This window comes from Crocodylus siamensis, chromosome 3 (genome assembly GCF_052110815.1).
Source record: "Crocodylus siamensis isolate JL-2025a chromosome 3, ASM5211081v1, whole genome shotgun sequence".
NCBI lineage: Eukaryota > Metazoa > Chordata > Crocodylia > Crocodylidae > Crocodylus > Crocodylus siamensis.
In genome coordinates this window covers 108,984,748-108,999,385 of record NC_143397.1, presented here as the reverse complement: position 1 = coordinate 108,999,385, position 14,638 = coordinate 108,984,748, and the positions used below count along the sequence as shown (strand labels likewise).

The 14,638-nt window shown below is 41.8% G+C and overlaps 1 protein-coding gene across 1 annotated transcript in view; it reads right to left on the bottom strand.

Annotated features, from left to right (window-relative positions):
• The window catches only part of LOC149868647 (neuronal acetylcholine receptor subunit alpha-7-like), a 170,114-nt gene extending 156,645 nt beyond the window's left edge, over positions 1–13,469 (bottom strand). Inside the window, exon 1 of the mRNA XM_090037257.1 lies at positions 13,356–13,469. Coding sequence (XP_089893383.1) covers positions 13,356–13,434 — 79 coding nt within the window. The 5' untranslated portion in view covers positions 13,435–13,469. The remainder of the gene's footprint in view (positions 1–13,355) is intronic.
• Between the last annotated feature and the right edge of the window lie 1,169 nt (positions 13,470–14,638).

Here is a 14,638-nt window from a genome sequence, read left to right as displayed (position 1 = left end):
CAAATGCAGCTTTGATGTAAGCAGGTGCAGTTGAGGCTCCTTTGTCTAATTTGGCCCTTAGTCCAGGCTCTGCATCTTCAATAAGGACAATGGACAGAGGTCCTAAATCTGAAATCCTGCCAGTGCAAGTGACTGCTGTCAATAGGGGCTACTTCAATGGGGAATAAAATCTGCTTTTTCCATATTTAAGATTCCAGGGAGGGAGTCAGTGTCATAGCGAAGTTGAATGCTGCTTTTAAAGTTCTCTTTTTGATAGGGAAAGGAGTGACCAGCTCCATCTGATCAAATTATAGTGGCAATTGATCAAAAGAGGACCCTTAGGAACCTGATTCAGAAACCCTTGGAGGTATTGTTAGAAGTACTGTACTTTATTCTGGCAGATTTTAATCAGCCGTGCCTCTCCAGATATCATGTCTGAATACTGGCCATAACCTTAAGCATAGCCTGTTTTCTAAGTCTGCCCTGGATGTCAGCAAGGCTTCAGTGACACTTTCAAAGCATTCCTTTGTGCCTGTCTGCATTTGTCTATCCGCTTTCAAGTGGTCAGATGTAGTTTCTTTTATGGGTACAATACTGGCAGCATTGGGCTTTGGTTTGGCCTTCCCCCCACTGTTCCAGCTGAGAGAATAATTAAGTGTGAAAACCAAAGCCACCTTTGCTCCTGCAGCATGGCAAGGGTCATGTTGACTTTGACCTATCCAGTCCAAGAGCAGAAATGGGAAGCTAAGAAGAAGAGAGCTTTTGGGCAGTGTTGATACAAGGAATCAAATTCTGATTTCACTTTACGCTGGTTTTATCCTTGATTTAATTTAGGAGTGACTCCTGATCTACACCACTGTAAATGAGAACAGAATTCACTAGTCCCCTCCAGGGCCTGTCCCTCATCTGACACTATATTGCTGTGAATCAGAAACACAGCTATGGAAGCAACGCTGTTATAGTGGAGTAAGCAGATCTGCATCAGGAGTGAGAGTGCAGACTCTCTCAAGGTGAAGAAATCTCTTTTTCAGGTTTCTGAATTGGCCTTCTCAGATGGGAGTACCCCAGCAGGCAGGCTTCCTTTCAACTGTCCCATTTCCAGGACCTGTGTCAGTTAGCTTTGAACCTGGTTTCTCCCTTGGCATGAAGGGTGTGGATAAGTGACTTCTGAAAGCCTGATAGCACAAGGGGCTGCTGTCAACAGAGACTACTTCAATGGAGAAGAGAAGAGAGTTACCTACAGCAGTTGTCTTGAACTTGTCCCTATTTCTGTAGATAAGATGGGGGTGGGGAGGAGAGTGGGTTGTCATAACCTTCATTTACACTTCTTAGGGCTGGAAGCATGTGTCCAGGATTGCTGCCAGGCATGTGTCTGCATATGCACCCAGAATCATAGCACACTGAGCTGTGACAAAGCAGCCCCAACTACCAGAGGACCCCGGGGGTTAGCCTGCCAGCCTGTGGCTGCTCCCCCTGTCTTAGTGTGCTGCAGAGGGGCTGGCTGAGACACAAGGGTGCTTCAGCATGGGGCTAGCCAGGAGGCAGCCGCCACACTGAAGCACCCTCATGCCCCAGCCAGCCTCCTCTAGCATTTACGTGTGCATTGCTGCTGTGGAGTAAATTAATTTACTTTAGCCTAATAGGGGTGCATGTGTAGACACGAGACATTTACTGCATAGCTAATTAGTCAACTGCAGTAAATGTCTTGTGTAGATGTGCCCTCTTTTTACTGACCTATGCACAATAACCAGGATCTGATGATTAGACAGGGTCTAAGACCTTCAAACCTGCACTAATGGATTTGTGTTTAATTTGCCTGGAAATCAGCTGTCTGAATATTTTAGGCAGCTTTGAAAATATCAGCCTTGTGTGATAGCAGGCTAAATGGCTCTTAAGTTCTTGCCAGCTGAGGTGTTCCTGATTCGTATACCTTAGAGCAGGGGTAGGCAACATTTTTTGGCCAGAGTGCCGAAAAAACCACAATGTCTACCTTGGAAGTTGCTGACCCCTGCCTTAGAGACACTGTTTTTGCCTAGCCAAATGAGAGGTCCAATTTTGACCAAGAATAAGTCTATTGAAGCCAACGGAGCTGTGTCAGTATGACATCAGGCGGATCACCACAGTTTTTGCTCCCTTCCCCACCTTCACAGTAGTAAAATGGTGCAGACCTGAAGTAGTCTTTATTCTTATGAACCCACATCATTTAATGTATGCTGCGGAGCATGCATTGAAGAGGTAAAAGCTGAGGCAGGTCAGCTCACTTGGTTAGAAATAAATCTAAATTCACCTGGCTCCTTGGAGGAAGATCTTGTTTTTAAGACATGGCATGACCAAGGAGTGTTAGTCTGTTGTAAATGTTGAGCTTTCCAAAGTCAATTTGCAGGACTTCATTGCTCAACTCCTAATAAAATACTCGAGTCGGCTTTGGAAGTGTCCACTAAAATCTTTTCCTAAAATGAAGTGTTCTTCTTTTTAACTGCTGGAGGGTCTCAAGCAAAATCACAATTGTGTTGTGCTAGACACTGGGTGAGCTGACATTGCAGTCGACAAATGCAAGCAATGGGAGGAGAAACAGATGCAGTGACATTTCCAGGGACATGCAGCACATCTGTAGCAGATCTGGGAACACAGATGACTATTTTATCTTCTTCAGTGAGCTATGCAGTATACTGGCCAGCTTCTGAAAGTGCACTTAATAACTCATAACCCCGCAAATTTAAACAGCCTACCAGTAAGCTAGTGAAAATACTCATGCATAGTTTGTACTGTTCAGTGAAATCCTGTCAACACCTTCCATGCCAATATTATCACCATGCTATCAATGTGGAGCAGTAAACAATAGCCTTAACAATCTAGCTGGGGCATTTGCCTTCCCTGATATGCCAGAGATGCCTCCCAATTACTGCATTAGGACCAGGGGAATCAATGGCAAACAACTTTCCCATGGGAAGCAGCATTTGACTTTGGGAATAAATACTTATTACTCTCTGATTGGATTTAAAGGGCCACATTTACGTCTAGGTAAATGAGCACAATTCCACACTGCTGAATGGAGTTGCACCCAATTGCTCCAGTGCTGAATCTGGCCCAGTGCCTGCCTGACTTGCTTTTCTGCACTGAGGAGAATGCTTGGCTTTTTTCCTGGAGTCCTTTGCTTTGTGGGATTTCTTATGCAGCTTCTACAACTGCTTGAAGCCGTGAGTCAAAGGTGTTGTATACAAAGCTGCTATTCTTTTTTCTTTTTCTCTTAAGAAAATACATGCTAGTAGCTGTGCTGTCTTTCTTGGGTTTCTGTATCCTCTTTTTGTGTTTCCAGATATTCCTCTTCAGGCTAAATTTCAATGTGCTAATGACTTTTTTTTGAACATGGTCACAAAACATTCAAGGGGAAATAATCTGTCATCTTGTCACACACCTTCTCTGAATCTTCCAGCTCACAGGCAGAAAATTCCCCTTCCTTCAAAAGGCCAAAGGAGCTGCCAAAAGGTATTAAATGTATTTCTTGGTGCTTTCCTAGACTTTCATTAATGTCTGGGTTTTCGTTTTGGTTTTTTTTTTCTTTTAAACAATACCCTTGACTGTGTAAACTAGGGTGACTTGTATAATGTCCTTTCTAATTAAGGCATTGCTAGATGCTTCACCTTCTATTGAAATAGAAGATGAACCTGAAAACAAAGGGCTTTTTCCAAAAAATAGCTCAATTCCATTTTTGCTTATAAATGCATAATTTGTTCAAATAGGGTAACTTTATTTGGGTCCCTAAAAAGGCACCAGTTTGCCAGTGCACTTTCACTCAGTCTGATTCATGGCTATGAGAAGCATGTACATGAACAGCTGTTCCCTGAAAGAGGTGAAAAGCAGGAAACCAATATTTAACCTAAAATGTTTGTTTTTTAAAAAACAAAAGCTAATGTTGTTTGGTTTGAGTGCCAAAATGTAGACCCATAAATCCCACAGTTAGATACCTAAATGCAAACAGCCTGACTCTCGTTCAGAGGTGCCTTGTATAGGGCTCCAGAGAGTCACCAGTCTTGCAGACTGTCTCAAGCATTCTTAGTGGGTTAGGTGAGACCGGTCACGTCAAGATGGTCTGCATGCATGCTGCCAGAACGCTGTCTGTGATGCTGTGCCTTTAACAACCTCATCGTTACACAAAAAAGACCGCAGGCTCCTGTTCTTACTAACAAAAGTGCGTCCAGGTTTATTGTCCACAAACAAGCCTAGATGCCAGCATCTGTGGTCAGCTGGTGCATAATGCTAACCAGGTTATTTGCCATCACGGTATAGGTGAGACAACCCCTAAGCCCAATGTAATGTATTAAGGGGCACTCAAAACAACTTCATGTTTATAGCATGCATGCCCTAAATCTCACCAATTACTGGAAAAAAAAAACCCTTTAGGTGATACCATCCATGTCCTGTTTCTCACCAATTGGTGCATCCTTCCCATCAGACAGGGACACGTGTCTGCCAGGTCATTCAAACCTTTGTTTTCATGTCCTGTACCAGTCTCTATTCAGTATCAGTTGTCCTTGCAAGGTGCCTATAAGGACTAGCAAGCTACTTGCAAGCCATACATGAACTGCCTAGATCCATTCCAGTAAGGCCTACTTCAGTCGATGCTGTTTCGAGGGCCTCTGTGTGATTTGTACATGCACTGATCAATGCTTGTATTAATCTGCACTCCAGTGAGGCCTATACATGGGAAAGTGTAAAGCTACAGGCCCCAAGCTCAGGGCCAAACTCTCTCAGTATTCATCTCCTGCATGCTGATTTTCTGAGTGTGTAGGCAAACACCTACATGTGATTCACAAGATAAACCCAGACATTTCAAAAAAAGGGTCCATAGTGTCAAAAACGTTCTGACTTGTTGAGGTTTTACTGAGTTATTTGCAATAGGTGAATTGATCTATTATTTTTCACCATCCAAAAACAAGTGAAAGTATGAGCTGGCATTTTTGGTTTTTTGGGTGTCTTAGGGGTGTTTGACTTGAAAAAGGCAGAGAACCATATAGACCGTGGCCAGGTCCAGATGGGAGTGCCCATGTGGTATTTGGCACCACTGACACGTCTGCAACGCCATATACTGCACATTCAGGTGTTCTCCATGCTGCAAGGGAGCAGTGCAGGGGGGATGACTCCTGGATATCCAGGGGTCCAAAAACCCTGTGTGAAAAAAAAAAAAAAAAATGTGGAGCGCTGCATGCAGGGGCAACATGCGCCGCTCGGAGCCTGGCTGGCCAGAGTCACACTGGAGCTGCTGGGCAGGCTCCGAGTGGCAGGATTGCTGCTGCTGCAGCCCCGGGAGGCCCCCAGGACCCCAGGTAAGGCTGCTGGGGCCAGCCCTCCTCTACCCCACCCAGGGTGCATGACACAGGCATTCCCAGGGGATAACTGCAGCGGCACAAGGTATCCAACTGCTAGTTGTCCCCAGGGAACCAAACATCTGCGCACATGTAGATGCAGCCCCTGGGGCTAACCTAGGGACAGGTGTGTCTTACACCTTTTAAAGGCGAGTCATTTTTGCAAAGCACTCTGAGGAAAGCACTTTGCTTGTGTGAGGAAAAATTACTTCACAATGAAAGCAGAGTGGCTGGCTCTGAACGAGGCTATGGAGACTCAAGCAGCCATCTCAGTTACACCTTGATGTGAATTGGTCTCTTTCCCTCTGCTGGCTGCTGTAAATGGATGCAAAACTGGACCACAACCTCATCATCCTTTGTAAATGAACCACCCAACATCAGACCTCCTTGCCCCAGACGCCTGTACACACTTGGTTGTGTCATGTGAAAGCAGGTTCCCTCTGTATTGGCACACACCTAATAAGCCGCAGACTCAGATTCTTATTCAGGCAACCGGAAGCCTCAAAGCTGCTGTCAAGTTATGCTTGAAAGTATCTCCCTGTGGCAATCTTGGGTCACTTTACCAAAGGGTGGATATTTGAAGTCAGCTTCAGGGAGAGAAGATTTTCCATTGTCCTCTCTGCGGGCAGGAAGGCAGAGGGCATAAGTGGCCATTTCTGCACTTTGCTTACTTGGAAAAGAAAGGGAGCCGAGTCCTCCTGAGTCCCTGGCCATAGTCTTTTTGATTCAGTTCAAACTCAGAATGATCTAAACCTTTGTTTTGCCTTGAGGATTGAAGCAAGCAGTACAGATTTCTTTTCCCTCAGTGTGCTAGCTGACCTGGCACAATTATGTTGCCTTAGGAAAGCTCTGGCAAAATAATATGGATTCTCATAATCCCTTACAGTCTCTGCTCTCTCTTTCTATGGCAATGCCCCCTATTTATTACAGTTTCCCCTTAGAACTAAGCCATTTTTAAACAATACAAGGCATGAAATCAGGTCTGTCTTACCGCTAACATAAGGAAAAAGAGTCACGCAATCAATTGCTTATCGTTTTCTTCCAGCCTACTGGCTTAGGTGTGAGCCCAGTGTTGGAAGAGGATATCATTCCCAGAACATCATCTGGGCCTAGTATCTGCACCACTTCAAAATGTGGAAAATGCTTACCTAGTAGCACACAGTTTCCTGCATATTGTGCACCCCACTGAACATAGCTGTAGAGTACTGTCCATTGGTAGACTGTTGCAGATGGCTTCACACAGGGATGCTTTATTGTAACAGACAAAAGTGCTCAGCAATTCAGTTTTGTCCTTCCCTACAAGTTTATGAATTTTTTAAATTAGACTAGGCAGGATTTATAGAGACTGGACATCTTGTGACAGCCATAACAGCTGCAGTGCAAATGATTTTACATCCCTTTAATCATTTCCTGGAGATGGTGAGGCACTAACCCTAACCCTGTATTATTAAAATCCCCAAGCTTATAATATAAAAACCCCTTTTTTACCTTGACAGTCCCTTTAGGATATCTGCAGATATCCTATCCGTAATGATTGCAAGATGGAAATCTGCATGTTCTGAGATTGCTTCAGTACTTTCTAAGCATGGCTGCATCCAATCACTTAATGGCACTTCATCACATATGCTGATAACAAGGGAACTGTTTTTCTTTTTTCCCATTGGGCCATGGAAACATTAAATACCACTTTTGTTTCCTGGAAGAGTACATGATTGCCACTCTCATCACACAGTGACCTAAGAAGCATCTCTCAGTCTCTCTCCCCTGTTCATCTAGCAGTAGAAACAAATGCCTAGAGAAAATGAGGGTAACCCCAGACTCTGGAGAAGTTCAGCCTCCTATCAGAAACCCCAAGAAGAAAAGGCCTAAATGCTCCTAAACTGGGCTGATTGCTCCTTATCCATGGTCCAGCATCATAGAATTGGAGAAAAATAGGGCTGGAAGAGATCTCAAGAGATTATTTAATACAGTCCCCTGTTTAAGACAGGATCACTCCTAACTAAACTATCCCAGTCAAGTGTTTGTCTAATCTGCTTTTAAAAGCTTCCAAGAATGGAAATTCTTCAATGCCTCTCGGTAATCTGTTCCAATGCTTAATTACTCTCATAGCCAGAAAGTTTTTCCCCATACCCAACCTAAATTTCACTTGTTGCAATCTGAAACCATTACTCTCTGCCCTGTCCCCTGCAGCCACAGACAGCAGTTTATCACCATACCCTTCAGGTAATTGGGGCCTGTTTTCAAATCTGCTCCCCATCTTCCCCGATCTTGTCTTCTCCAGACTAAATAATCCCAAACTTAATAACCTGTTAGTCTCTAAGGTGCCACCCTGTCCAACCTTCCACGTATCTTAACTGCCTCTCTAACTTTGTAAGTCATGTTTCCCCAACCTCTGAAAAATTGTGTTGCTCTCTGTTGGATTGTTTTTAATTTGTTCACATATTTTCTTGATGCTTGGTACCCAAAACTGGACATAGTACTCTAGTAAAGCCTCACCAGTGCTGAGTAGAGTAGAAGAATCACTTCTTTGACTTGCAGATAACACTCTTGTTAATGCATCCCAGCATGCTGTTTGCTCTTTTGTAAGAAAAGCACACTTCTGTCTCAAATTCAGTTTAGGGTCAGCTTCATGGAAGCTGTTTTGTCACCTGTGGGACAGACATTTCCCTGACAATTCAAGAATCCACATTGGTATCCGTGTGGTCAGCTTTTAACTGATGAGATGTTTCTCAAGAATCTCCCGTGCCCTTTTTTAACCATGTCCATACAGAGTCATGGGGAAAAGAGCTGCCCACACCTTCAGCCAGATGAAAACGAATGAAACTGCAGTGCTGCCATGTTGTTGTATGCTATCAGATAGATGACCTGGCCCAGGGCCACATCTGTAACTATCTCTGTAATATCAGGCAACCTCTTAGGCCAGCGAACATCATGACTATGAGATTAGTAACTGATTACATTCCCTGGTTCACTGAAATGAAAATTAAATCTCAAGAGGCAAATGTGTATGGCTGCTTCTCAGTTACAACAGTGAGCAGTGACTTTACAGAAAACAATCCAGGGATCTTCCTGCAAATAGGATTCTTTGTATTTGTTGGCACAAGCTTTCTGCACGAAAGCACTTTTGATACACCATGACATGGTGCAACAGCTGCTGCTCCAAACCCATGGGGCTTTGAAAATAGCTTTTCCCTCCTCTACGTATTTTAGAGTGAAATAGAATCCTATACAGAGTTCTTCCCCTTGAGATTTTACCAGACTCCTCACTGAAGCAGCTAGAGGGCAATAGGGAATTTGACCCCAAATCTTCAGACTAGGAACATAAAAGATCCCAGGGACTCAAATTCAGCTGAATTCCTAATTACAAACATTGCCAAATTATAAAGGTCAGTGGTACATCACCTCCAATATCCATCTGGACTCTATCATTCAAATAGTTTTCCATGGTACTAACATGAATGTTCAGAACATTTACCAGATATAAATCAACAAAGCTTTGTGGACTGTACTGGAATAATGCCCATTTGCACCATACATTTCAGTGAAATGACACCAATTTACATCAGATGAGAATTTGGTCCAAAGTTCAGAATAGAATTTGAATGCATGGGACCAGATGTTAAAATTGCTTACACTTTTGTAAATCTCCAACCTCCACTGGAGATATAAATAGTGTAATTAGTAGGGATGTAAACCAGTGTAATTTGGGAGTAGAATCCAGCCTTTGGTGGTAGTTTTCTTTAGTAACCATTAAATGAGAGTTGTATCTGCTTACTCTGAATTAGGTTTCTATGGAATACCAAACTATTGCAAATTACACTTCACATGCTTATGAAAAGGCAAAGCCAGTGATGATTTTGTGCCCTCCCCCCACTAGATTCACAGCTGGAGCATGCAAAAATCAGTATCTGTTAATACCATGGATTAAGCATAAAAGGAGTGTAATTTACATTAATTCTGTTATGTGGGAACCAAACTGTGTAAAGCAGAGTTCCACTGATTTAAATCAGCTGAAGAACTGACCACAACTGGTTCAGGCTGCGCTATTCTGTTGCTCAAAAGAAAAAAAAAGCAGAATTAATCTGCAACTGAAATCTGGTTTTGGGACAATTTATGCCTGATATGTAACTTCATCACTGCTAGAGTTGACCCAGAAAGTCCAGTCCCTGCCCCTCCCCATAAAATAATTTTATAGGCTTTCAACTCTGTTTATGTCAATGTAGCTACTACTCCTGATTTAACCCAGTGTTTGGGTGAGTGAAGAGTCGTGTTCATGGGATTTGGAGGGAGAGTTCTGCCTTTGGCTCTGATAAGCTTTAGTAGATTTGGTGAGGGAAAACCTGGAGTTTCCACCCTATTTCATCCTCTAACACTCTGCTTAGACACGTGTTTTCCATTAACACCATTGATTTGCTCAGTGAAAAGACACACTTTTATAAAGACCCTGATTCAGCAAGGCATGTAATGTGCTTTAAAATAATATAAATGGGACTCACACATATGCCTAAATGTTCTGCTGTAGATTTCTGCCTATGTGTCTACAGGCTAGCTCCTGATTGATCCAACAAGCATTTAAACAGGACTGTGACAGGGTTGAGGTGTGCATTTTCTAAAGTGCAATCCAGAATGGCTCTGCTCCTACCGCCACAAAATTCACTTAGTCTTTCATTACAGAAGAAAAAGTTTCCAAGGCATCTAAGCTAAGTACAGACAGTCAAAAAGCCAGAGGCTGAATTGATTCAATCTTTGCAGACCAGTCTAAACTGCTTAGACTGAACTGAGAAGAAAGTAAACAGACAGAAGCAAGTGGCCCAGTGCTGTTAGCTGTTTTCTCTCCAACTAAAAACAGACCTCTGATTTCTCCCAGGATGAAGCCTTTTCTCCTGCGATTCTAGGCTGAAAGCAGATCACCAGATTAGTGATGTACTGATTGGTCTAGGATGCATCAAAACAGATGGCCATAGTGTTTATACACAAGGTTTAAATGGCAGTTAACTCAAATTGAGTTAATTGTTCTGATTGAGGCAAAGTGTTTATTCCAATACTTCACAAGTATTTCATGTGGGACACTGGGCTTGTCCTCCTATAATGTCTGGGCTTCACTGTGGGATGCAGTGTCTGTTTTTAGCTCTACCGACCTACAAGCCCATTGTTCCACTTGAAGTATCTGTGAAATACCTGAGAAGTACTGAGATAACACTTTTCCCTCAAGACAATGTGGGGGGGGCTGCTAATTGTTGTTAATGGCCATTTAGGTTCAGTATGTAAAAGACTGCCCCAGGCCTGTTTTGATGCTAAAGCCTAGACCCAGGATAAATTCATTTGTTTTTAGCTTGTTGTTCTTCCTCCCAGGGGTTCCTTGGGGCTGAAGTAACAACAGCTTCACCTGTCAGTCTTCCCTAGGTTTGACTGATATGTAACACTATAGTAGTATACATGTCCCCTCTGTCAGGTTTGCAAAGGGTTGACCAATTAGTTGTATTGAGCAGAGAAGAGGGATTATTTTGCAGTAGTAACAGTTATAACAGGCTTCTAAAAAGAGGAATAATTAAGCTGTTTGCTGAAAAAAATCCCCTAGCAATTGAAGCTGTTAAAAGTTTAGAATTCATCTGTTTAGAGGTCACCATCACCAAGGCGCTTTCACAAGAGGCTTTAAAATGGCAATAGAATAACATTTTTTAAGCAGTTGGTTTCATGCAGTTTTAGGAAGAATGACCCAAGAATTTCTTTCCTGTCCTGCCACAGTGCAGCCTGGGAAAGGATTTGCAGTAAGTAAGATATCATGAACAATTATTTTGGTGTATTGTTACATTGGTAAAAAGTGGTGTTAGGATGAATTTGTCATGCCTTCCATATGGAAGCAACATGTAGTCGTTAAAGGATCAATTTGCAGTAGACATTAGAAGGGCTTCTGCAGTGGTAAAGCTCTAGAAGATGTGATCTTTATACTTCTAAAATTAATAATGATTGTTTTTTGGCCTGGTAAATGCTAATGACGAGTCTGCAGAGCATAGAATGACTAATTCTCACTGTCCAGCTTAGGACTGGGTTGCGGCTGTGGACTCTTGTGATTTTATATGAATGGCCATTAAATAAAAATAACAGGTTAATAATAATAAAAGAAGCACTTCTGCTCTCTGCATAAGTAACAAGATCTTTACACGTGATATTTTTTATTAGATCAATTGTGTGGTTTGGATAAAGTTAGACAAGCTTTCAAATGCAAGGCATTCTGCAGCAGGTCTGAGCTGATGAAGAATGCCTTGTATTTGAAAGCTTGTCTAGCTTTGTTCCAACCATGCAGTTGGTTCAGTAAAAGATACCACCCACAAAGATTTTTGCATCTCGCTTAATTCCTGGACTATCATGGCTACAACATCACACCTATGCTTGTTAAATACTGAAGTAATGACTAATTCATTAAGGGAATTACTGGTTTTTAACAGGACAGCATTTCAGTGACTCAGTGGAAATGATGCAAAAATTGTGTTATTCAGTTGCCAGCTCACAGCCTCATTTTTTCAGTGCTTTTAAGTAGCATACCAGGGTCTTGCGAAAAAAGTAGCAGGCTTCTTGTGCTAGCTGGATGGTAAAGTACATAGCTGCAACACTTATTGCCATGTTACCCCTAGTTCCACTACTCAGACATTCAATTAAATTTATATATGTTTTGTAAAGTCAAACTCTCTGGGCATGTCTATATTAATGCACTATTGTTATGGCACATTAAGTTTAGTGTCTGTAATAACAATAACTAAACGTGCAGTAGCACCAACCAGCGCACTGTCTTTTAGTGATGCTAATGTGCAGTAGACTAATTCTATTGCACATTAGCACAGTTTTTGCTGTGATGTGCTAATGCATGTTAGAATTGGTCTACTGTGAATTTAGCATCTTGTGTAGATATGCCCACTGGTGAAAAAATATTCTGGCATAAGAAGCATGTCCTATATAGTGCTAAATCATTTAGGAACTAGTTACTACACAGGTCTGATATAAAATGTATTGGTCATATCAGTCAATTTGTTGTAAAGTAGCAATCCCCAAGATTTCTGCCTGGAAACTGATAAGATGGTTCCATAGGTCTAAAACACTGCTCAGGGGAATACTAAATTTTTCAATGTGCTCAGAGCAAGGGCAGTTGTCAAAAATAATTAGGACAAGCATGCAAAGCGTTATGCATGAGCCAAGTTCATTTGCAAAGGAATTAGAAAACTTCTCATACAGATACTATATATTTCTTAGGATATTTACAATTTTAGCTCTCCTCCTTTTTATCGCAAGTCTTACCTTACCATTAAGTTTCTAAAAGAATCACACATTTCTGTACAATTCAATAATACAGTGTAATAATTTTAGAGAGTGAATCTAAAATTTATTTAATGCTTAAATAAATTTCTGTGTTATTTGAATAGATACTTACAACTTTGTACCTGTCACTGGCTGAAAAGACTGATATTATAGGAGATGAAAAGATAAAAATAAAATGGAGAAAAATACTGAATCAGATAGTTAATCTCTTTTATATGTACTACATTAAACTTAATAAAATTATGCATAGGAATTTCAAAACTGTTTACTTCCTTCTAACCTTAGTTTTTTACTATTTGAAAACAATCTTAGCTCTTTTTTCCTGACATTTATGAGGTTCCAATAATCATACTATTGAGTCATCAGTTAAAACATCTCCTTCCTATTAAATAACAGTGGCATAGCTCTGATAAGAGGGAAAGAATAGTAATTGAAAACACTGAGAATCATTAAAATCCCAAGGGTGACATTACTGTTGTTTTCATAAAAATTGTTTTTTTTCCCCTTATAAGAGGTAAAGGCACCCAAAGTGTGACATCAGTGAAAACTTAGTCACAGTTTTTGTCCCGTTGAAAACTTCCATTGACTTCAAGGGGACCAGTGTTAGCCCTGAAAAAGTTGAAACCAAAGGGAGAGACAGATGAATTTTGGGCAGGGGGGAAATCACAGTGTTGTTATAAAAACAGGCAAAACAGAACTTACCTTTAATGAAGGATACGAACAGAGATGCCCAGAGATACAAGCCAGAGTAAGCAAATCCCAAACACTTCTCAGTAAGCATTGTCAAGAGGGAAACAGTACCACTTCTAAGCAGAAGGCAAACCTGAACTAAGTCGTTGCAACAATGCCAAATGATTGATGGATTCAATGATTAAAAGTAATAATAAGCCATCCAAGCAATTTCTCACAAAGAGAAAAAAGTACATTTGACCAGGTATGTCCCTCTGGTCTCAGCAAGCCAAATTATTTCAATCCTGGGTAAGGAAATCCAAGTGCACTCCAGTGGTTTGCTATTTTTTTTTCTTCCCAGGCACCATGCACCTTTTCTCACGCAGAAATAAATGCCAGAAAGAGACAGCACCAGAGCTATGTGTGTTTGGAAAGGGGAGGGGGAGAAAATGGCCAGTGCTGCCTGGGAGATATTTTGTACATCCCCACTGTCTGTAACTAACTCAGAGACAGCATGTCTGCCTTGCTTCCTATAGTAATACTAGAGTGCCTGTAGAGCTGCTTTACAGGCAAGGCTAGCTTCTGCTCCCTTTACCTGCCAATGTGAGTTCTAGCAGGGAACTATAGCATGCCACTGTCTGTAATTAAATGCATCCCCCCTCTCATTATGTGGCAGCTGAGGTGCTAGCAACACAGAAACTAGGATGCTGAAGACCTTGAGGAGTCTCCCACTCTCTTAAATATGTACCTTTGCATGTCAATACAGCCTTCCAGTCAAATATCTGTCCTAGGAGGCTCCACCTCCAAGCCCCCCAGGCTTGCTTTCAACCAGAAGATTTTGCATGCATGCCACAGACACCCCAGAGACTGATCCCCTTCATCATTCTGCTTTTATTTTTTTTTACAACCATACACATTCAATCAAATTCTAGGACCTGAATAAATTAAATGAAAGCCCCCTTTACTGATGTCTTCTCTCTGCCCTGTCTTCCCCGTCTCTTTCTTTTTCTTCAGGGATACAGACAGTCAAGATATATTTTAACCCCCTAGGTTCACGTTCCTACATGCAGGCAGCACAGATGCTTCGCAAACTCAGTGTTCTGTGCTGTGATCTCAGCAAAAAACACACAGAAACCTTGGGTACCCTCCAGCCCTAGTCCAGCTGCTGTTTCTTTTCTGACCAGGATTGGTATAATTAGTTTTTCATAGTCATCATCATTACTCGGTTCTCTTGGGCCACCCATTCCTATGAAATAACTTCTTGTGCTTCAGAGGTCAGTAAAAATGCAGGACTTCAGATTGAAGTGGCTTCCATT